Source organism: Coloeus monedula (assembly GCF_965178545.1).
Source record: "Coloeus monedula genome assembly, chromosome: 9".
Classification (NCBI taxonomy): domain Eukaryota; kingdom Metazoa; phylum Chordata; class Aves; order Passeriformes; family Corvidae; genus Coloeus; species Coloeus monedula.
The window spans coordinates 23,594,713-23,619,333 of NC_138789.1; the positions used below are offsets into that span (position 1 = coordinate 23,594,713).

The window sequence follows — 24,621 nt, forward strand, 5'->3', positions numbered from 1 at the left end:
GGGAGGAAGGGAGGGAGGGAGGGAGGAAGGGAGGGAGGGAGGGAGGGAGGGAGGGAGGGAGGGAGGGAGGGAGGAAGGTTGATTGTCAGGCCTTTCAGTTACCATGGCAGTATGTTTCCATGGAAGCCAAATTTGAAGCCTGTTGCTGCCACTGGAGTGGCCCGAAGAAAATTATTAGTTTTGAAAATTAACAAAGCTACTCACTACCTTGAAAGCCAGCCCACCCACAGCCCTCCAAATAACAAAGGCATCTTTGCATCCCTGATAAAGGATTTAATAAACATGTGGGGAAGGAAGAGAGAGCAGAAAAAATACCACACAATGAAAAATAGGAGCTTCCTTTTATGCAACCAACAATACAGAAACCACACTGGTAAGCACAAGGCTGAGTGCACTTCGTGAAATATTGCACATAAAGGTCAGCAAAATCCTACAGAACATCCTGTGTCACTGGCTCCCGAGGGGACTGAACGGGGGAGCTTTGAGACTAGAGCTGCTTGGTTGCCATTTGTTTGAAATTAGTTCCCCATAAATCACGCTGATGGCTCTCCCTCGGTTTGCTCACTCACCTCCCAGGAAAACCTCGGGGAGGGAAAGCAGAAATTTCTAAAAACATTAAAGATCAGTTAACCTGCTTTGATGGTCTCCTTGCTGGTCAGAATATCTTTTGGAATTCTTGAAAGCCACCTTCTGCCTTGCCAACCCCATTTCCTCACCAAGAAGACACTTTCCCATCATTTTTTCAGAAGCCAGGGAGCTCACATAAGCTGCCTGGTGTGGTTTATCACATGTAACTGAAAAAACATGGCACAGATTCAGCCCTTCCCAGAGGGGAGGCACTGAGATTCAGTGATGAAGCAGTCATGTCCCACAGGCTGCCAAACAAGACTTGCAGGGGACACAAGCAAACCCAGCACCACCTCAAAAGCACAGATCAGAGTCCCTGATTTAGTGACTTCCCACCTAGAAGCAAGAGCCTCTTCCTCACTGACATGAAAAAAAGCATAGTGAAAGCCTTCCAAATTAGGCCCTCTGGAGATAACACACCTGAAGAAAGCTGAACTCTCAGTGAAAGGTAAAGATCAGAGGGAAAGAGGCACCTGTTGGATCATCAGCTGAATCTGACTTCTCGTTTTGAGGCAAAGGAAGATCCAAGACCTTTGGCCCCACTGAAACATCACTCCTGTACCCCTACCACAAGGTCACCTGCGCTCTCTGGTACCTCTCTTGCCCAGGAGGAAAAGGGAAGGAGAAGCAGATCATCTTAAAGCACAGTTCAACTAAAAGCATTTGATGTGAATATGGCAGATTTCCTCTGAAAGAAAGGGGAGTGCAAATAAAGGGCCTGGCACCTGGTTTGGGATTCCTCCTCTGTTCAGGTTTAACTCGAGGCACGAGCTGCACAGAGCACTGGGGAGTGCTGCATCCCACCCCTCCAGGAAAACAACCTTCCCCACCCAAGAGCCACAGACCTCCAAAGAAACTAAAAAATAACTCTGCAAGAGGCACTCAGAAGTGGACTACACACGAGAGCTTAAGTTAACACCTCTTCCCTGCTTGGGGCGCTTTTCTCAGTTCCCAGAAAGAAATCTGAGATCAGAGACTGATAAATAAAATAAATCAATAGAAGAGGGAGGTATGCCTAGTCCTCAGAGACTTCAACTGTCCTAGATCCAATGTCACACAAAGAAGTAATTCTCTTTTCTGTGTCACCAAAAATAAAGAGGAAAAAACCACAAAGAACTGTCAAATGTGTTAAATACATAACTTTTAATTTAAAAAAGCAAAATACATTTCATCATTCATCAGCTGGCACAACGTATAAAAACATTTAAATAACAACTTTAATATTAGTCACAAAATACAGCATGTTTTATAAAAATAGCTGTATGCACTGGTACTACTGATAATGTAAAACCACCCTGAATAGGCCATGCAAAGACATTCAGCTTTGACCTTTCAATTTCCAAGTGCTTGTTGCATCTGCTACTTTATTCCTTCTCACTCTGCTTGGGAGGGTTTTGTGCTGGCACCCAGGGGCCTCCTCCTCCCCCCCTGCACACAAAGCCTCAGCAAAAGGTTTCAGAAAGGGCTGACAAGGTAAGGTGCATCATGGGCATCTTAGCGCCCAATTTTCACAGCTTATGTTTCAGAAAGTGCTCATCATCTGTGTCCTCCCTTTGGTCACTTAAAATCTTCAGCTTTTCAGCCAAAACTCTTCCAAATTATTCTTGGCTCTGTTGCACCATAGTATTGAAACTGGAAGCAAAAATCTGGACACCCAGCCTGAGATTACTGCAGGAGGCAGAATTCAATGGCTGCAGCACCATTTTTGTACAGTTGTACCTCTGCTTTTGGCATTTCTAAATTATTCAAACACCAAAATTCACTGAAGTCTGTCCACTCGCATTAGGAACTCCAGGTAGGACACACAAAAGGTCATGGAGAAATTCCATTTTATAGAAAGGAAGGTTTAGCTGAAGATAGCATTAATACAATGAAACCCCAAATTAATAATAAAAACCCTACTTAATAGTAAATATAAACTGTTACATAAACAGTCTGTTACATCTGTGGTTACCAGATTTAAGAATGTAACTGTTCCAATGGGATATAATGGACATTAAACTCCAGAAAATTAAAAAAGAGATGGTATGGAGTACATTATAATTAAGGGCAAAGATATGTCAGATAAAAACCCCACCCCTCCCAGTTTTCACCCCACATGCTGACACACAAATCATCAGCAACATAAAAAAACTACACAGCTCTCTCCATCTCTAGAAGTATGAGCAATCCTTGCACCATTACAGTACCATCCTCATTCCACTTAAGCCCAATGAATGCAATGGAGACAGAGATCCACCCAGTCATCATCTTCATTCCTGAGTCTACAGAAAGCGAGGAACAGCACTGGTTGGAACAGTCCCTACTGCTGACAATAACAGCAGCACCTTCAAAATGTGCCATCAAGGAGAGCAGCCATTGGCAGGGAGAGGCTTGATGCTCTGCTAGGCAAAGTGTGGGTTTTTCCTGATGTTTTCAAGTTTGCATTTTAAACTGTGCTCTTCTAGGAAGAAAATGAGGAAAACTTAGTGATTTATCACCTCAGATAATACAGCAGCAAACTCATCATCTGCAGTTTAAAAAAAATCAGTTGAATTATCTTAATGCACTAAATCTGACAGGCAAAAAACATTCCCATAAAAAGCTGTCCCCTTAAAGTTACAACTCACATCACAAGAGCAAGCTCCTAATCAAAGTGTCAGAAGCAGAGCAGCTTTTATCAGCGTTAAAAACCCAAGTAAGAACACAGACTGATCCTGCCCCCCACAGCAGGAAGGAGCTTTAGAAGGCTTTATGGGGAACTGGCTGGAAGTCGCTGGTTTTGGTGGCGTGTGCCATGGCCCTGCGCTTGGCCAGGCGGGATTTGGAGGGAGGGGACAGTTTCATGGAGCACACGGCGTGGGCAGCACTCTCCTGCTCGGCGCTCAGCTCGCTCTCGTGCTGGGACAGCTGCCGGTTCAGGGCTATGGCCTCGGCAGCAAACAGGGTCAGGTCCTTTGTGCTGCTGTTCCTGGCCAGGGAAAGAAAAGGAGGAGGCAGTTCAATCCAGGCACTTCACCCACTTCCCCTCACAGCAGAGTATCTGCTTCCAGGCATGTTTATTTCTTCTACCAAATCATTGATACAGCAGGCGAAATGACCAATTAATATGTGCATCTATACTCTCTCAGAGGATCAGCAATACATGACAAAAACACTCTGGGATTTTGGAAACAGGCACAGTACTACTCCTCCTTCTGGCAAGGACTTCTGATGTAAACCCAGGAAGCCACCTGAGATGTCATCCCTAATTTCTACCTGTTCTCAAAGGATGGGCACATGGGGCCATACTGCTGTCCTTCTCCAGAGAACTGCAGTCCCACTATAACTGTACCTCTGGCTTTAAGGAAATACCTTTCTGTTGGGAAGAACCACCTGCAACTGCCAGCAGCAAACATGTAGATAGAAACAGATGTGTGACTCAGGCTCTCTGGCATACAGAATCTCCCATCAAATCACCTCCAATGAGGCTTGCCCTGCTCACAGTAAATGGATACTATGAGTACCACCAACTGCAATGGAAGTCAGATCCAAGTCTGTGTTTATGGTGATTATTCACCCATCAGAAAGCAGGCTCTCTGGGTAATACATGCCTTTATGCCTTTTTCTCCCCCTCCTGGGCAGCAAGCTGACAAAACCATCATTATTTTCTGTCTAAGATTAACACTGCACTGCAGGAATTCCCTCTAATGCTTTTCCAACAAACAGGCAAGATTAGATCATAAAGAAAATTCAGAGCTTTAATATTTCTGATGTTCTTAACAAAATTAGTGCTGTACATTTACGAAGTTCCATTCTCAGCCAGGGATGTCACCTCCTAATTTGTCAACTCCTCTCTCTCACACATTCTTTCAGTAATTATTCTTGGCCAAGTTTACACATGTTTAGAAAACAAACGCTACCTTTGAAGAACTTGAGGGGTGGGCAATCCCCTTTCAGGAGCCTGCTAGAAGAAGCAGTGAAGAGAAGTTAGTTACATATTAGCAGCTGGCAACCAAGGTTTCCCAAGAGTGACAAAAACCAAGTAGCTCCCCCAAATCTTTACAACTAGCAGATATTGCATATAAATTCATTCACTGTGAGCTTACAAATCACTGTTTGCAAAGCATATTTCATAATCTGTCTCCCCTCACAAGAAGATTTCACAGCTTGCAGGTATAAGACTACAGCTTTGGAAGCTCTCCAGAGGCTCTATTCCTTCTTTCCTGAACTGGGAACTGAAGCAAAAAAGGACACTGCTGTTCTTTCATAACCGTATTTACCAGTATTCTGCATTACTGTATTAACACAATAATTTGTGTACTGCCGTGCTTGCTATTCACAAGAAAGCCATTTAAAATGCACAAAGCAATAATTAAGCAAAACAAACACTTAAAGGATGACATATTCATCCAAATATTTACCATGCAAAATAAATAAAGCCACTGTGTATCATTTAATTAATCAAGATATAAGCACCAAGACATGCAAGGACTGTAATAAGAAGTTCAGTGACAGGGAACAGCTTGTTTGACCCTTTGGAAGAAGAATAACCCTTAAAATTATACTAAGGGGGATACATACTCCTTGAACCCATGAATGTTGCAAAACTTGAGCAGCACTAAGTCGTTCTTTGGCATCACAAACCAGCAGCTTTGAGATGAGATCTTTGGCCTCAGAGGAAATATGTGACCAGTCCTTGTCTGGAAATTCGTATTTGCCTTCCTGAATGCTCTCAAAAAGCTTGTTCTAGTAAAGGGAAAAATTACTCAATTTAAATACACTGCAACCAGAAGGTTTCTCAGGGGACACTCTCTTTTATCCACCTAATGTGGAAGGCAACAACTGAAACCACTCCTTATGGAGTCAATGGAGAGTGACAGGCAGCTCCACAGAGTGATTCAGTGCATCCTAAGATGGACACAATACAGAGTCTGCTGAGAACACTTCCCCCCACCCCTAAGAGGGCAGCTAAAACACTCAGTTTTTAGAAAGAATAAATTCAGGCCCTGCATGGCAGCCCTCCCAGGGCTCAAATTTTATCTGAGGAATTGCAGTGACTAACATAAACCAGATCAAGGATTACAGAACAAGGCAGGATGGCAGGGTGGGGAAGAGGATGAGGAGAAGCTCTGAGATCTCACATCAGGAGGAAGGAGAGGCAGTTGCCCAACCTTACTTTAGAAACTGACATCACTCAACTTCTATACTGCCACCCTCACTTCTCAGTGACAGATCATCCTCCCAGCTACCTGCCAGGGTCAGGCACAGCTCTCCACTGCTGACACGACAGCAAGTCCTACAACCAAAGCTCACGGGAGAACTCTGCACTCCCCCCATGCCCAGGACATGCACACTCGCCTGGCAAACTCTGCAGACTTCTCCTCTGTCCCAGCCACAGTCCGTGCCACAGTTGCCCACAAAAGGGGGGTACCCACTGAGCATGATGTAAAGAATCACTCCCAGGCTCCACAGATCACACCTCTTGTCATAGAACGTGGCCTCCTCCATGAAGACTTCCACCACTTCGGGTGCCATGTATTCTGCAGAGCCACACTACGAAAGCAAATTCAAACAAGTTTTCAAAGGGAGGGTCACATCAAAACAAGTCTCAGGTTTATCATTTTCCACTCTTTATACAAAGCAGCTTGGTGCAAAAGCAGAAATCAGGCATCAGTGACTACTGAAGTTCCTATAGCTCTTTAGCAGCACCATAAGCTGTTCCACGTGACCGTGAACCCTTGATCTAAGGTCAAAATATTAATTTACATCTTTCAGGTTTTTAAATCTAATGCATTAGTTATCAGACAAGTGTATCAGGGGAATAGATTTCTGTAAGATTTCTGCAACACTGTCAAGATTTTTCTTTCACAGTAAATGGCAAAAGCATAGGACTGTAGTTTTTCAAACTAATGTGTATTATAAAGCCACACACTGATAAGAGAGCTTGCATTCTCCTTAGCTCATTGGCTTAGCTACAGAACCAAAACATGGGGAAAAGAACACAAAACTAAGGTTCAAAGTCTGCCCATAAGCACACAAAAAATATGCACAAAAAAGTTTCCCCATTTGTGTAAGAGATAAGCAGGACCTATGTGTCACTTGCTGTGAGTGAGAATTAACACTGTGAGCTCCTGTGCTTTTAGTGTATTTGTCCTGTGACTGGGAAAGCAAGACACTATTTATCACAAATACACACTTGCTTGAAATGAACTATCCAGCACTGAGTGTAGTGGCAGTAAGCTCTTTGGAAAGTCTCCTCTGGAGACAAGAAAAGTTGGTCTGTAGTAGAACAAAAAAAAGCACAAAGTCACAATAGGTTCTCTCACCGGCGTTGTTAATTCAGGAGTTGTTATGGGAGTACATGCACTGTTCAGCTTCACCCCACTGCCAAGATCAAAGTCACATATTTTTACTGGTGATATCTTTAAAAAAAAAAAAAAAAAAAAAAAAAAAAAAAAGAGGTCAGGAAGACTGGGATTAATGCAAAATCTATGAATATGTACATATGTGAAGTAGAAAACCCCAGGACAGAAGAGTCCCTAGTGAGACCCAGTCTCTTACAGCCACATTCCACTCCTTGCATTCAGCTGCACCCACACCACCAGCATCTGATCCTGCGACATTGTTTTTTTCTTTGGTTAGGCAAGCGCCAGTACACATCAGAGCACTTTGGAAACAAGTCATATAATGTGACCAGCTGGCTTCTAAAGGCTGCTTGTCCATCTGGGTACTGGCTCAGAACAGATGAGGCACTAGAGTGTCATTGCTGTGCCCTCTCTAAGGCCAGTTGGCTTTTTATCTCTTAGCCAGATGTTCATATTTTCACAGCTCAAAGAAGAATTTAGTCCCTTTTAAGCTTCAGTTCTGTTAAATTTAGTTGAAGTTCACTAATGGGTTCAAAAGTTTTCAAGGAGAGAAAAACCACAAGGGCGTTTGGGAACCAAGTTAAAAAAATATACTTCAGAAGGTTAAGAGACCAGAGGAGCACCTTTTCTGGAGATTCACACAGGATGTTTTCAGGCTTCAGGTCCCTGTGAGCAATACCTGAACAGAGAGTACAAATGTTCATTAGAAAGGATACTCCTCTGTTTAATTTCTCATAACCTCTCTTTATTAGAAGGTTGCCTGGGAGATACTCTAGGTTTGAGCATGCTACACACACCTGCCTCTCTTAAATATAATAATTTAATTGTAAAGTGTAACTGTTAAAAGTCACTGTTGTATCCTGCTATACCTTTATCCTCCTTAACTGCACAGGAGAGTCTGTCAAGCAAATAAGAACCTGCTAACACCAGGCCTTTTTGTTAGCCCAAATTAATTACATTCCTTAAAACCAGCTTATTGAGATAACTGACCTTTAGAAAGTTTAATTCTTTACACAGTTCAATGAAATGATTTTTGTGCCTTTCACAGTATAGTTCTTCTTTCCAGATGGATCAACTGGCTTGCTGAACTCCTACCAGCACAGACAGTACTTGAGGCACTCTCCCCTGCCAAAAAGCCCCCGAGTTCCCAGATGAAAATATCCCTTTGGGGTATGTACTCATTGCTGAAGCAAATGAAAAATTAGAGGTTCAGTTAGAGATACAGAAGAAAAGCTAAAGGAAAACAACCAAAGGGCTTCTTCCTTCGACTCCTATCAGAATAGGCAAACCTAACAGGGAAGCACAAAGTTATCTGTGTAATCCACATGCAAGGTGGTTCTGTGTTGTCAAAGAAATTCTTCAAAACCCTAAGTACACAACTTCTGGAAGTCCTCCATTTAATATGATCAAGCTCAATTGGAAGGTAGAAAATGAGAGGCAAAAAAATCAAATCAAATGAGCAACTTGGCTGTAATTTAACTGGAAGCTAGCCTTGATTTAGAAACTTACACTCTAAGAACACCTGATACTACTTCAGAATACAGAAAAGAAAATCCCACCAAAGTCTAAGCAAGGGAGTTTTTAATATCTTTTTTCCAGCACACTCTAAAGACGTGGCTTAAAATATAACATAACAGCAGAGCCCCGATCGAAAGGAATCAGAGTGTTCACACTGACACAGTGCACACGGCTTTGGCACAAAGGATGGCACGATGAACCCACCGAGGCGGCCTGTGCTGACCTTTACAACAAGGCTGCCCCAACTCCCACCAGCTGGCTTGGCTTGCAGTGGGAAAGCCAGCAGTGTCTTTTTTGTATTACTGTTTGAATTCAAATGTCTGATTATGTAACATTTGATTTTGCAGTTGCACAGAGCACTGAGAAAACAACTGCCTTTATACACCCCTCCAGTAGGTTATTAGCAATAAAGCACACACATCCCAAGTGGGTGTAAGGCAGGATTATCATCCAGCTGAGTCTTTAAACTACTCCTGGCAAAAGAATTAGTTGTCCTCGTTCAAATTGTTTTAAAAGCATTTAGCTACAGCACTTCACCATTAAGCTGTGCAATAAAACTGCTTTAATTTCCTGTTTACTTGAGTGTTCTGTATCCTACTTACTAATTATTTTAATGTCACACGGAAGAACCATAAAGAGAACAATAAAATGAAGAGGGGATGGATGTTGCTGTAGCTGATTCTGCAAACCATGTCCCCACTGTCCTAGTTCACAGCAAACAACAAGAAAGCAGATTGCTGCTCTACAGCCATTTTAATCAATCACCCTCGTCTCATTTGGGGAAAGGGAAATTAAAACTAAAAGCTGAGAAAGAACTACAGGAAGGTATTAGCTGAGTCGATGTTAAACCTCTTGAATGGGGTACCTGGACTTTCAGCTGTTAAGAAACCCACTACAGCCCTGCACATCAAAAAATAATTTTTCCACATATTCAGCCTAAGTTTCCTATTTCTTATATATTCTGTATCTCAAAGTTAAAATCTTCTAAACACAGCTATTCAAGAAGTACCTTCTCTGAAGATTTAAAGCTGAGTTACCACATAGGCAGGCTGTGAGGATTACAAAAGCTCTTAATCCAAACTCAGTTTGGTTTCACATTCAAATTAATTTCTTGTAACAGCCACAATACGGGACAAGATCCATATTCCTCAGGTTTACCACTTTCATCCCTATGCATTGCTACCATTTTCTTTTTAATGGGTTCAACTTTTGAGGTACCAGTGCTGTGATTCCAACTCAGCATATACACAGTCCTGTGACTTAAAAGTACAGACTACAACTAAACATTTATTGAACCAGGGCCAGTACTAAGCAACTTAGGCAGCAAATGCAACTCTGCTGAGATCTACCAGGCTAATCAGGATGGCAAAAGGGAAGAGAAGAAATGTATCAAAATACATAACCAAAAAACAGTCTCCAGTTACATGCCCTTCTATTCAGAGGTAGTCACTGTAACAGCAACTGAAGCTGCAAGGCCAGATAATCATGACATAGGAAAGACTTCAAAAGTCTCCATCACATTCAGCCCAAAAATATACTCTGGGATGACCACACTGCACATCAATTTTGGAATTTAAACCAAAGTATTCCCAAATCAAAAAAGCAGCAGAAAAACACTTTTAAGATTAAAAAAAAAAAAGTCTCTACAAATGTAACTGCTTTTAAATCTAAGCAAATTCCAAAAGAATTGAGGACACTTTCAAATAAATGCTATGGTTCACTTAGGTCTCTCAATTTAACAGTGAGAGTCAAAATGTGGGGGCCAAAAGCTACTAAAAACTATCAGGTCTTGTAACCACGAGAAATTCTGAGTAATTACAAAAAAGTAACTCTGTTGACCTGAAAGAAGAGGAAATTAATATTATATTAGATCCCTTTTGAGTAAACTTTATATGGTGGCTTCTGTAACAGGAACAAACAGACTCAACCCTAATGTTAACTCTCCCTGGATGCTGATTTAAGTTTTCTTCTTGAAAAGCCTGTACCATCTTAACACACCCAATTAATTAAAATACGACAACATGAAAATAATATCATAGAGGAAAGCAGCTTAAGTCATCTGGCATTGTTGTAAATGGAAACACTAGCAAAAGCTGGCTACTTAAAGACAAATGTGCTTCATAACCTGAGTGTACAGTATCAACTAGTCAAGATGGAGGCAGCCTTCTCTCACCTTTTGTGTGAAGAAAATCCAGAGCAGAGGCAATGTCTCTCACCACTTTGCTTGCCTCTCGTTCATTGAAGTGCTTCCTCTTTTGTATATGGGCCAGGATTGAACCTGTCAGGGTAACAGGGGAAAGAGGAAAACCTCAGTATGAATGCTGAACTAGTTCCAAGTATCACGAATCCATAACCTTATTTTCACATTCTATAACAGCCTTTCACAGCGGGCAACTTCTGTGGAGCAAAGGGGAATGACTAAGAAGAAAAAGGCACAGCTGAGCAGCTTCAACACTTAAGTGTGCTAGAACATAATTTTCAAACAGTGCAGCTCTCTAGTTTAAGCACAGCATGAGAGGCAATCACTTTTTACTGCCCCAGGACATGACTGGTCAGTTTTCCACACACTTGCCAATAGTACCAGTAAAACTCAAACATAGCTAAGGAGATACATAAACACTTCAGCGAAACCCAACCTACCCCAGGTCATGGGTGGTCATACTCAAACTCTCCTCATTTTCCATAATGTCACCACTGAAACCCTGCACTGAAAGTCAAGGATACACGTTTTGTGCCTCAACACCATCAAAAGAAGAAGAGATCTGACCTTTAAATACACATCAAATTTCCCACAGGCATCAAGGCAAGGCTCCTACACTGACTTAAGGCAAAATTTGCCCAGGGATATAAAATCTGACAAAAGACCTCTAAATTAAAACGTACTGAAGGGCTGGTAGCTTGCAGGCAGAGCATCACTGGTATCCCTTTAACAAAGAATAAAGGGAGGTTTGATTCCTCATCTTCTTAGAGTGAATTCAATCAAACCTCTCAAAAGATTAAAAATGTCTTCAAAAAACCAATTCCATGTAGTCCACAGAGATCCAAGCCCCTTAAGTAGCCTTATTATTGCCTTTTATTTTCTTATTCAGAGAGGTGTACTTGTAAAAGCACCCAGGCAAAGAAATTCAAGAAGTAACTGCCATTTGTTATTAGCCCCAATACACTCAACACTTTCTATCTCAGGTGATTTCACTTCTTTTCAGTTCTAGATGTGGAAGGAAATCTCCTACTGGGTAATTCCTATTCTTACACCATCAATGCTATTGCCACTCCTCCCCAGTGAGTATTCAGGGACGAGGAAGAACATCCAAAAAGAAGAGATGGACAAAAGACTGCTCAGATATGCACAGCCATGCTGTGTCAGATGAGTAGAGGAAGGCCACTTTGGACCAGGTTATTAGGTATCAAACACAGACATTTTCCCTTGCCAAAACCAACACCTTCTAGTTTGTTACAGATTTCCTGAGTGCACAAAGTTCAAAGGCGTTTCCTGGTATAGTTTTCTTTGCACCTTTATAAAGTAGTAACAGTTCTTCAATGTTTCCATCCCTGTGGAAAAGACCCCACACTTTGCAGGAAACAATACTGAGCCACCTGAAGTGCTCATTTCACTCAGCAGGTTTATTTGAAATTATGTTTCTGAATAGAGGCGATGTTCAAACTCCCTCAGATAAGAATTGTATTGGTATCAATTAAAACATACTCTACTGACTTTATATTCAGCCCACAAAGAGAACTCTCATAAAGAAAGACTAGCAGGGCACTCCTGCCACAGTTGTTCCTACCTCTCCAGTACTCATCAGAGAGAAAGCATCATATGGCACCTCTCAAAATACATTTCAGATGGGAAAAAAAAAAAAAAGAGGAAAAGATTCTTAAATCATGCAAATTCAATATAATCAGCTTGATCTTAAATCTTTCAATTATAAAATGCTGTCAGATGAGGTTGTTAAAGGGATTCTGCACATCACAGTGAACTGAACACAGATAAAACAGGAGCAGAGCTCCTTCAGTTACCACAGCTATTGGAAGGCAAAGTTGAAAATGGAAAGCCCAAATTATACTCCAACACTGTAAGTAACAGCAGCCTCAGAGACTGGAGTTACTGAAGTAAGGCTTGCATTGAAGATTAATGCTCTCATTCTCGTCAGCCATGCCACTCACATCAGAATCTGCAGTGCATCAGATCTGACCTCTAACTCCCATTAATTCTTTCTTGAACCCCACACACCTAACACTTCAAATACTGATTTTTTTTTTTAAGAGAAAACCAGCCTCAGCCCTAGCTGACCCTGTAAAAACAGTAGCTAAAAGGGAAGAAGTAGCATTATCATCCTCTCAGCAGCCATGCAGGTCCACTGACAACCACAGACTCACAAAGAAGAGGGTTAACTAATGGAAGAATGGGAAATTAGAAAAAAGACAAATGCAGATTCTTCTCAATCAAGTCCTATTACAGCTAATTTGTCAGAAAAGTCTGAGCATCAATACAAAGTGTTATGGGAAAACACAATGAAAAGATGCAGCAATTTTGAGCAAAGCTAAAAAAAAGCTTTTACTCAAGACAAATATACATCCATCTCTTTTAAAAATAGTTCTGCATCTATGCAGAAAGGATTTGTACAGTTTGCTCCTGGGAACCTTCCTGACCAGAGAAAATAGATTATGTTCTCTGGGTATCAGGATACTCCAGAAGCTCAGTTTTCCTTTGAAGGGTTGGCCATATTAACTCATGGTTTTGCACAGCCATGCAATTAGTGGGTACTGTAATTATACTCATTGCAGACAAATGTGAGAATATGCACAAAGAGCTTGCTGCAGCTTTCTCATTCCCCAGGTGAGTGGGAAGTGCTGGAGCCCAATGACCACTCAAGCTCACCTGATGGGCTCTTAAACACCCACAAGCACAACTGGTTCTCAATTACAGCAACCCTAGGCACAGGGAAGATGGTTTCCCTAAGAGTTCCATGAGTTTCAGGAAATGAAGTCAATCCTACACCAAGGGAAAACTCTGCCAGAGTATATAGATGCTGCACTAGGATCATGCATAACACCTGACATCCTGTGTGTCTCCCTTTGCCTGAAGGTACTGTGACCTACTGACTGTAGTTCAAACCTTCCACTTTAAGAGAGCTGATATTGCCATCACTCAGCTTCAGAAAGGGACTGCAAATGCATGACCAAACCCACCAATACTCAAGAATAACCGTATTTCAAGCTGTGTGTAATACTTCCTCTACTTCTTGTCTTGAAATTCTCAAGCATTTAAAATAAGTTCTTCAATTACTACTTTAAAACACTGACACAAACAGGAACCAAAATGACTGAATGAGCAAAGGCACAGTTTCTGCACAGTACCTCCTTGCAGTTTTTCAAAGACCAGGTAGTATCTTGTGTCATCTTCAAAAAATTCTATTAGCTCCAAAATGTTCCTTTAAAAAAAGACACAAAAAAGAAGGGAAATAAAAGGAACAAGCATGGAGTGTACACACAGCCATGAAGAGTTCCAGCATGGATAACTAGGAAGTGCCAGAAGCAACCAAAAATACAAGTTCTAGTTAAACAAGTTGCTTTGGTTGTCTGTGGCATTAAAACCGTATTTCCAACTCACACTGAAATTTAAGCACGCAAAATAGACCAAACACCAAATTCAGACAGGATTGTGAGAACTCTACTACTGCTCAGCTGACAGGAAGGTAACTGATAGTGGGTTATATTTAATAATTTAAAACATTGCATTTGTGCTGAAGGCAGAAATAAAGAAAAAATCATTAAATTGGCATTCTTTCTCTCTGGAAATCACAAAGCAAAACACACAGGGCTCAAAGGAGACAGGCACTTGTCAGCAGGATATTACATCCAGCTCCTTAGTTGCCATTTTTAGACTAACTCCTGTTTAGCTCATGTAAATTCTTTGCAGCACAAACACCCCAGGTTGCTTTGAGAATGTCAAATGTGTAAGCCAGAACTTTTTACATTTAACAGTACATTCAAACCCCCAAATTCTGCATGTGGTTGTGTGAGCTTGAGTTTTTCATCAGCTGTGTACTGGATGACCATATGCTCTCAATCTCACAAAAGAAAGACATGGTCTGCTCCTCTACAGCACAACATAAGCCCATGGGTTTGGTAAACAAGTTGGTTTTAAAATTATTTCTGTATCTTTTATTAAGTATTTGTTTGAAAAGGGTCAATATAAAGTGCACAACTGCAATATAAGGAACAGCTGTTGTACATACAGTCTAGATTAACAGAGACATCTAGAAGTAACTTCAGAATGGGCTCAAACCCATCACAGAGCTCCCAGAGCATGCTGCCAGTGCCTGCACAGCTTTTCTTCCTCTTCAGGCATCAGCAGCAGCTTTACAGTTGCTTCATCCTGTGGCTATGAAGTCAGCACACATCCAAATGAGAACTAAATTAGCTTTTTGCTGATCTAAGAGCTTCAGTGCAAAAGCAGGAAGGCTGACACAAGGAGGAGGACAAACCACATGCCAGGGAAAGGAATGGTAAGACTTCCTTTCCACAGAGTAGCTGGTATCAGGTCAGCTTTTGCTGATGGTGAAATCACAGGGGAGAGTGTCAAAATGTTAATTTCTCATCTTGAAGCACTGAAGCACAATCAAGCTACACTGACCTGGCTGCTAATTGAGTGATATAACTTTCAATCTGTAAATAGTTCCCCTAAATTTCACAGGTAAGAGACGGGGAAATTCTTATTCTGAATAGGTCAAGTCTAAATTACAACTGGTTTTAAGGAGACTACTGCAAAGCTTCTAACCTTGTCACACATAAAAAATTGAGAACAAATAATTATAACACTTTAAATAAACAAAGACAAGATTATACTTACTTGTTACCCTGACACTGGTACAGAGTTTCTATTTCACGAAAAACCCGACTCCGACTGTGCCCAGCATTTTTTTCAATGATCTGTGAAAAAGAGTTAAGACCTCGTATTTGAAAAATTACTGTGAGAACTATGCATGTAGCTCTGGAATTAGGTAGCTGTACCAAGGTTTGAATCTAGGGCATGCCCACTAGAGAAGAACACTCCACCTTTGTTTGTTTAATTTCTCTTCTGGCATTTGTTTGCAGAGCAGAGCAGTGTCAGCAGAGCTCTGGAAGGCATTCAGAGGACAAGAGAAATTAGGGCAGGAAGAGAAGAAAGGAACTAAATCCACACCTTCCACAGCCAGTGACCAGTTACCACAAGCACTTTCTTGCATCATTTTAACTTTGCAATGTGCAGAACAGGATATCCACTTGAGTTCTACTAAAAATAGATTTGAGTCACATCAGACACTGAACAGCCAAAAAGAAGAGATTTGTCATTACAGGCATTTAAGCAAAAAGTACCAAATTCACCACAAAACGAGAGTTTAGTTCATCGTGTAAACTTCATGGAGACCCAATAATAGAACCTAAAGAAAACATACATTCAATCTCAGAGCCATCAGAAGTCACCTTCCTTCACACAGTCCTCTGGCTGAAAAAGGACAAGAACAAGAGCTTTCCACAGAGGCTGAGCCTGAATGACTGCTACATAAACTGAAATTACCACAAATATCACCACCATCTGTATCCAGGATAGATGTATACAGCTTTCTTATTTCTGCAGCCTGAGTTCTCTGGTGCAGAACAGGCAACCATTCACCAGTACTACAGGACTCAGCATCTGATCACATCAAATTCCTAATGCAGAGCTTTGTTTATTTCAACCATTCAACTTCAACAATTTTACAAAGTACAGACAAAATTCTAGCATCTATAGACGTGCATTTTTCAAGGGGCTTAAAATTTTGTGCCTATTTTTGACTAGAACCATTCATAAAGCTTCCCTATTGCTATTATTTGTAATGAAAAGGGGACTCAGGATAACAACAAATCTGCAAATGAGCCCTAACACTTTACAATGATATTACAGAAGATTGGCCTCTATCTGAAAATAAAGAGACAGCTTTCCATGAACCACTGGCAGTACCTGATGCTCTCTGAACTCGGATCAGCACCCAAAAGTTTGCACTGTTTGGTAGGCCATGCTGTATGACTCAGCCTCTTCATAAGAAGAGACAAAGGTAGGACTACAACCAAACCAGGGCATGAGAGGAAAGCTTGCCCTGAGGTCCAACCATCCCAGTGAGTTAGTTTGTGACTTTACCTGCAGCTGATACACCAGTTCACTCTGGAGACATGACACTTCAGGTGACAGGTTTTCTCAACAGTTATAAAACAGGCTTATTTCAAGCACCAAAAATCTCCTAGAAGGTTTTGCTATTACCCACTCTATTGCAGGTTTTCACTGAGATACTCAGAGGGAGAAGACACATCACAGACAGAAGTGATGCTTTTACTCTATACTTACTTTGACTGCATATTCTTTCCCAGTTTGGAGACTGACAGCACCCTGAACTTTAGCATATGCTCCCTCACCAAGCAGCTCAGCAGTCAGCTTGTACAAGTCTGCCAAAGAAATCCAGAAGAAAGGACACATCCATCAAAGTGAATTTTGAAAGTTATTTTAGTGAATAACATCAAGACAAGCTCTTCATCTGATAAGCATCCCTCAGATTTATGCAGTATTAAAGCAGACATGCCAGTCTTAACTATACTTCATTTCTCACCTCCCTCTTTCAAGTACCAGAAAAATTAAACTTCATTACAGCATCAAAATGACACATTTGTTCACACTAGAAATGTTTTGTATGTCAGCAATATCTAGGACCTCAGCCACCTTCCCTGTCTTCGTGTAAAACTCAGGAACAATTTTTTCAGGTGGAAAACAATTCTCTCCTTGCTCAGAAACTGCCTACCACACATAATCTACTTGCACAGATAGTGCTTTAAGTGTAACAAACTTGAGCATTTAAACCTAGAAGGCTACTACCACCTCTATTTGCACTTGCCCACTAAGAAGTTTTGTACTGCTCCGTTTTCTCACTGAACTATATTTCACTTACAAAGCTTCACAGTGTTTATGCTCACATCTATTCAGTCAAAACATTTTGACATCAGCACTGTTCCTACCAAAAAAAAAAGCAATGTTTAGCTAAGAAAACTGAGAAAAACCGCAGAAGCAAAGCAGACTGTAACAATTAAAAGCTTTTAAATTGTCACCAACCTTCAAACTTCCCAGGGACCTGATCTGTGGCTCTGGTTCTTTTTTTCTTTTTCCTTTTCCCACTGTCTGCTATGGGGACAGGCTGACTGCTGACCATCTCTGTGTGGCAGAACATAGAGGTGACTTTAACAACCAATTACTTTAGGAGGAAATGCACATGCTCTTGTGTGTTTAGTTTCTCATCCATCCAAAAGTTTCTCTGCTTTTCTTCATCACAGGCTGCCACCTCTTTTCCAAATATCAGAGGAAACCCAAAAAGGCAATTCTTGGATGCCAATTAATAGTTATGGGGAGACTTGATAAACAAATGTAAAAACAGGAGGAAACAATAATGCATCTATACTGAATCCTTACCTCACAGCCAAAGCACAGAAATAACCCACAACAGAACACGTACCCTGATACCAGACAGCACTAACAGCCCTCACAAGGGCACTCTTCTCTGAGCTGTTCTTCTGTTTTGCAAATAGATTTTTTTCAAATCAGCTCAAGAAAATGAGCCTCCAAAACAGCAGGAAGGTGTGGGGAAGTTTCAAACCACTCAGTGAAACAAAGCAACCACAGGAGTTAAGAGAGCAGAGGAGCAATCTAGGTCAGTTTATTCTGCCATAAGGCCAGAAAGAAAACCATTTCTCACAGAACCATAATGTACCTTTCTAAACCACAGATCAGTGGGTAGTTTATGCTCCAAAGCAAGAAGTATTTATGGCATTTAGATTTTTTCCTACATTACTAGCTGCAGATACTACAAGAGCTTAGTCAGAGATAACAATTCACTGATGCCAGATAATATGGCAGAAAAAACCACCTGCATATTGTTACTGAAGGCCTAAAGAAAAAGACTGCCATATTTGTACAGCTAACCTATCTCCAAAAAGGTTAAATGATTCCACACTGAGGTTTTAGGAGGGAGCACTTCACACCAGTCACATCCAGTCAAGTTTGCCTTAACAGTTTAAAATCTCAGCTCAAAGTCTTCAGGGCAGCAGCAAAGTACAGCTAAGACATTTTACAGCCAGGAGGAATTCTGATAAAATTAACTTTTAAAGATCTTGTACTAGAGAAATAGCTAAATCCACAGAAAAAATGTAATTATGACAACACTGATAATGAAAGAGCAAGTCCCAAAAATTCCATCAATTCTCTTTTAACAGAGATTGTGAATAGCAGTTTCTCTGCCTTTCACTGTTTCTAAAGTACTCAAAACATGGGAGAAGCTCCAAGGCAGAAAACATTCCACAACAATCTACCAATACATGAAATGCTTTTTCTTTGCTCCATTACATTTTTCTTGTTCATATCTGTCAGTAATAGCTGACTGTGAATGTCACTTAGAACCCACATGTCTGAAAATTTAGGACGTGTTATTTTGAAAGTCCTTTCTCCTTAACAACTTAGTAAAACACTTAAAAATGTATCACCGAAAGCTTCAAGACAAGAGTAAATCCTCATTTTCAAGTCTTAGGCAGAATGTGTTCAGAAATCATCATGATGGATGACATATGTGCCTTCTTAAATACAGTAATATAAAGCACATTTTACCAACTTCTGAAGAAACAGCTTCTTTTGAACTCAAACTGACACACATACAGCTTCAAATTTTAACATAAAGGGAAGGTGAGCCTTTGATAGCTAATTCCAGCTCTCCTCTTTTTCAATTCCATCTGCATCAGGAATTATTCAGAACTGGGACTGAAATGACACACATGAAACTGCTCAGAGAGAGGGCTGCTCTGCTTGAAGGAGGTCCTTGATTTCCACAAGGTGTTGAACGAGTAACTTTAATGCCCTGACCTCCTACAAGTCACAGCTAGATAGGTTCTATTCTATTTCAAATATCACAGTTTCAGAGCTTGTAATAGACTAAAAATCAGCAAAAAACCCAGGATGTGAACCCCCTATCTTAGCACAGCTGATGTATGTCTTCACAACCAGCTCCTGCACTCTACCAGCTGACTCTGATATTTACAGTCGGCTGTTTAATAACTCACTACATTATTTAAATTCCCTTTAGTCTGACTCAATTCCTAAATTACAAAGAATTGTTTCCCTGAAAACAGGAAGTTCACTAGTCATGTATACAGAAACCAAATGGCTGAAAAGTTGGTATTTTTAACCTGTAATCTTGACTAAATTTACCATCAGACTAAAGCATGAAACGTTTGCTGTATTAAGATTCTTATTACTGCTCTGGTCTGCTATTTCACATCATTGTGTAGCTCATTTCTGTCAACACAGCTTATCCTTTAAAGGTATCCCAGCTTCACTCTCATTACTCACTTTGTTATAATGAACAACACTTAAGTAACAGCTGGTACTACAAGCAAATACCTTTAGTCCAGCCAAAGAGACTTTTCAAGCTTTCAAAGAAATGCTTTTTTTCTGCAACTGTATAACCAAAGAGTTTCTGGTGACACTGAAGGACAGTGTGCCTCAACCATTCAAGCAGTGCTGAGGTGTTCTGCATACTGCAGGAGTGCTTCTGGTGACAGGGACACTGTGGGCTCTGAGGCAGCTCACCCTGCCAGACACAGAGCTCAGGGACAGGACAGACTGCTCTGGAGGGAAATGGCCCATGGACACATCAGGGCCAAGACTGATATCTTCAAATTCTGATCTGTCCTTCTTCAGTCAGGTTAGGATTATTACTCACAGGGTAATGGAACCAGTAGAATCCACATGGTAAGTAAAATGAGAGCAAGTTTCTGTCTTAGCTGTGGTTTTGTTGAAGCCCCTGAATTTTATTATCATCATCATAACTCTGCGTTGAGGCAATATTTAACACACACATTATTCAGAGCCTGTGTGGGATGGTAGTTACAGCCTTTCCCTTTTGCTGTAAAGAAAACTTGTGAACAAAGCCAAGAGAAGAAGAAAGGGAACAATTACCACAAGTTTCACTTCATTCAGACCTTAAGTTGTCTTTCGTCTCACTTCCTAACACTCCATATATGAACATGCCAAAATCCACTACCCAGACCTAACTCCCCTCTCATTCTAATCTGCTTCCCAAAGGAAGGAAGGGTATATTTGGAAAACAAGCACATGTGTGTAACAGGAAGCACTTGGAGAACACAGCAGAGATGCCTTTTTCTATCAAGAAGAAAATACCTTGTTTGTGTGTTTGAACTCAGTGGAAGAAAGCAGAGTCCAGGTACTACCACTGCTTCAAAACTGACTCTTGCTTGAGCCAAGTTGTTCTGGAGCTGAAAAGAAACACCACCACGTTACCAGTCAGAAATCATGAAAACACTGCTACACATATTCAGCGTGCCCAGAGCCTAAAGGCATTGCAAGGACCTGTTGTGGTGGGCTTCACATGAACGCACAGCGAAAGCACACCCCTACAATTTCAATGGAACAAAATGAAAACAGCCTTCAGTCCAGTTTTCCTCCCAGCTCAGTGTCTCCCATTGTTCCTGGACCCTCCCTTCTCCATCAACTCTGATTCCTGTAGATGTGGCTTATAATGAAACTGGATGCACTCAGCAGGTGCTGATTCTACAAAAACCATGTGGTTGCAGGAAGCTCAGAACAACCCAAGCTACCCTTATAAAGCAACTACATAGTGATTAATTGTGTTTGCAACGTTACACATCAAGGGAGATACAATTTGAAGAGGACAAATGTGCAGTGTTGTATGACAGTCCTGTGTCAAATCAGAGACATTATTTTATACTCATTCTGTATTAAGTATACTAATTTCAAATTCTAAGAAGTGAATATTCATACTTGATTTTTGCACTGGTTTGCCACAATTCGTTCTCAGCTGTCAAAAGTTACCTTCTCATTCCACTTACAATAAAACCTTTAATTTCATTTAATTTGAGTTATCCATGAAGGGAGAGGAACTTAAAAACATTCCAACATCTTCTCAATATACAGGAGCATTAGCATTTTCAAACGAACACCTGAAAGTTCAGAGGAAGCCCAAGCAATCCAATTTCAGGAAAGAGCAAATCTGACAAAATTATTGATCCAGCCTTATCACAGCATTACTGTGACAACTCACAGTGTCACAGCTGCCACCACCTGTCTGAAACCCTTCATGCTGGGGAAAAGGTTACAGCAACCTTTCTCTTTAGCTCCATACTTCCCTCTGCCATTCCCTCTGCCACACTTCCAGGAGATCAGTGTCGCATCATCCCCGGCTTGCGTAATTTGCAGAGTAACTTTTCGGTACTCCCAGCTAACACTTCCCTCACAAACTAAGGGGGTTTTCTGAAGTTCCAAGTCAAACCCTCCAGCAGTGAGTGGATCTCACTTTTCAGGACAGCACATCAAGTTATTCCAAATAGATTCCTCCCACCCCAGTTTCTTACTTCACCAGGGTTACTGCTGGGGAAGCAGGGAGAACCTTAATGGAGAGGAGAGCACACAGCATTCCTTTCCCTCTCTGTTGGAGAAAACAGCTCATTTTGACACACATGCTGCAGACATGAGATCTCCTGAAATCAGCCTGTGTTGCCCCAGGCACACATGCATTTCTTTAAAAGCATTAGTTATCATTCGGAATGACAGCAAAAGAACTATTATCATCCCCACTGCAAAGCCAAAGGCAAACAAAAGAAGTATCCTGACCCAGCCAGGAGTTAACAAGTAAGTACTACAAATTAGCCTGAAGGTGGCTTAAAAACACACTGTAATCTTTTTTATTTCTTATTCAAGGACAACGTGTCACCAAGGCAGCCACATGGATGGGAGGATATAACAGGGTGTACTTCACAGGGCTAACAAATAGTTGTGAACAGTGAGCCCTGTGGGGAACAGCATGGCACACACACTGGTTACTGCACTAAAGAACATCTTCTCTCCTTCCACACCCAGCAGAACAGTCAAACAGGATATTTAGTGCTACTGACCACTGGCAGACAGTTCATATTTAAGACTTACCATCACAGGGCAGTAAGAACTTAGCAACAAAGTTATTTTAAACTCCATCACGCATATTCTAAATGAGAAAACTCCTAGCAATAGCACATTGGCTCAACTACTTCAACTTCTCCAACCCCTAGAGCAGTTTTAAATTAAGGAGATATACAATGTAAGTAGGTTCTGAGGGCCAATTACTAAACAGCAAGCTGTTTACTCTCTTCTACAACTGATGGCATCAACAACTCTCAGAAGACTGTCTCTGCATCACCAATTAGCTCCTGTAATTCTCCTCAACTCCTTTGCTACTGTAAAACAAAGAGAAAAACTTCTCAGAAGACAACTTTTCATTTCCTACAGATACAAGATAAACATTTCCTGTTCTTGCTCCACACCCCACCAACGGTCAATGAGATCTGATCAATGACATCTGTCACTGGAAAAAAAAACCTACAGAACACACACCCTTAGCAGAAAGCAGCCTTGTTAGGAGAAGTTAATCTAACTTAATGGTTTTTTAAACTTTGAAGGAAGACTGATTTTTCTTTATTTTCCCCTCCTCTGTGCTTCCAACTGTAAAATTAAGTCATTAACCTCCACTGCATTGTCACATTTGATGTCACCTAAGATTTGTACCAGTGTTTTAACATTTGTTACCAGGAAGGTACTGGAAGGAGAGAGGAAATTCCTCATAGCAATAAATACTTTTTTTGAAGTACAGAGTACTGGTATAGCAATCATACCATGAAATAATGTCATAGAAGCATTTTGGTTGAAAAACACCTTTAAAGAACCAAGGAAGGTTCAAACGTACAAGGCACCCCACTTTACCTGGAAGGCTGCCAAACCCAAACACCTTTAGAACTGCAGTGAAAGAGGTTCAGCTCTGCGGGAGTGTTTTGCCTTGCTTCCATCCAGCACCTGGGAGGCATGAAGAGGAGCTCTGTTTAGTTTAAAAAAAAGGCAAACTACAGTTCTTTGAAGTTATCAGAATATACACCAATCTTCCCAAGCCAATTGTGAGGCGTAACATTTTATGATAAAGAGGCTTTTAGAAGCCACCAGCCTGTAAATGATTAAAAAAAAAAAAAAAAAAGCAGTGGCTTATTTCTAAACAAACCTGACACTTCACAGCCAAGTGCCAGTGGTGTCAGGGAATGGGCTGATTTTTGGCTATCACAAGTCCTGCTGATGCCAGCAGCCGAGCTGTCACCCAGGGCTGTCCCGCTGCTTCTCCTGCCTCAGAAGGTCATCCTGCTCAAACTAACTCCACAGAGCACACATTAGGCAGTTTTTCAGTGTTCCTCGGGGTTCACAACTCTCCCCGACTGATGCCAGCTGAACAACACAAGAACTAAAAGATTTCTCGTGATCACACCTACGAACCGGTTCATTCGCCTTTGCCTGCTCTTCTCCCACTCCAGCAATATCCTCAATAGAAAGCAGCTGCCGTAGGAGTGTAGAGACTTACCACCCTTTACTGAAAAACCCACTATGTACCAAACGCAGCACTTTAAAGCTTCGGCGAATAAAATTTCCAGCTCCAGACACGAGGAAACTCCCGCACTCCTTGGGCAGGGCCCCCAGACCCAAAGCTGCCGGCCGGAGGGCTGAGGCACCTTCCGGCCGTCCCGCAGCAGCCGGGGCTGCCGCCGCTCCCGGCGTCCGAGCGCTCTGCCCGCCACACTCCCGAACGAGCCGCGGGAGCCCAGCGTTTCCTGCGGGCACGGATCGCGCCCCTGAGGGCTCCCCTCCCTCGCCTCCCCTCAGCTGACCGAGCCGGGGAGCGCCCTGACCACAACCCCCCCCCTCACCTCCATGGCGGCCGCGGGTCCCTCCTCGGCGGGGCGGCACCGCCCGCCCCCACCCTGTGTGCGCCTGAGGAGCGGCGGGAGCGCGCGTGCGCGCGGCACCGCCCCCTCCGCACCCCCTGCCGGGAGCGCGCCCGGCCGCCCGCGCGGCCCGCTGGGCGCGTGCGCGCGAGGCGGGGCCGCGGCTCCTCTGAGGGGACGGGACGGGACGGGGAGCGTCGGTGGGGGACAGCGGGGAGCGGGACCTGCTCCCCAGGCTGGGCTGGCTGCTTGCAACCTTCTCCTTCCCCCGTGAGCGATATCACAGAATCACTTCGGTTGGAGAATGGAAGATCGAGTCCGGTCT

The 24,621-nt window shown here is 42.0% G+C and overlaps 1 protein-coding gene across 6 annotated transcripts; it reads right to left on the minus strand.

The window, feature by feature from the left end:
• Nucleotides 1–1,751: 1,751 nt before the first annotated feature.
• Nucleotides 1,752–24,389, minus strand: MKNK1 (MAPK interacting serine/threonine kinase 1; the record flags this gene model as incomplete). 6 transcript variants are annotated; one of them, XM_082287387.1, is made up of 14 exons in its annotated part: nt 1,752–3,577; nt 4,509–4,549; nt 5,170–5,334; nt 5,947–6,141; nt 6,915–7,010; nt 7,577–7,632; nt 10,645–10,749; nt 13,830–13,903; nt 15,325–15,404; nt 16,837–16,934; nt 17,593–17,691; nt 20,704–20,798; nt 23,296–23,385; nt 24,279–24,389. In XM_082287387.1, 11 exons carry the CDS (start codon nt 17,687–17,689, stop codon nt 3,349–3,351), a joined length of 1,236 nt encoding a protein of 411 aa, XP_082143513.1. The 6 variants fall into 6 exon arrangements, with proteins under 6 accessions (XP_082143513.1, XP_082143511.1, XP_082143512.1 ...); XM_082287385.1 differs by having other exon boundaries at nt 4,509–4,552; XM_082287386.1 differs by lacking the exon at nt 20,704–20,798 and having other exon boundaries at nt 4,509–4,552.
• Between the last annotated feature and the right edge of the window lie 232 nt (nt 24,390–24,621).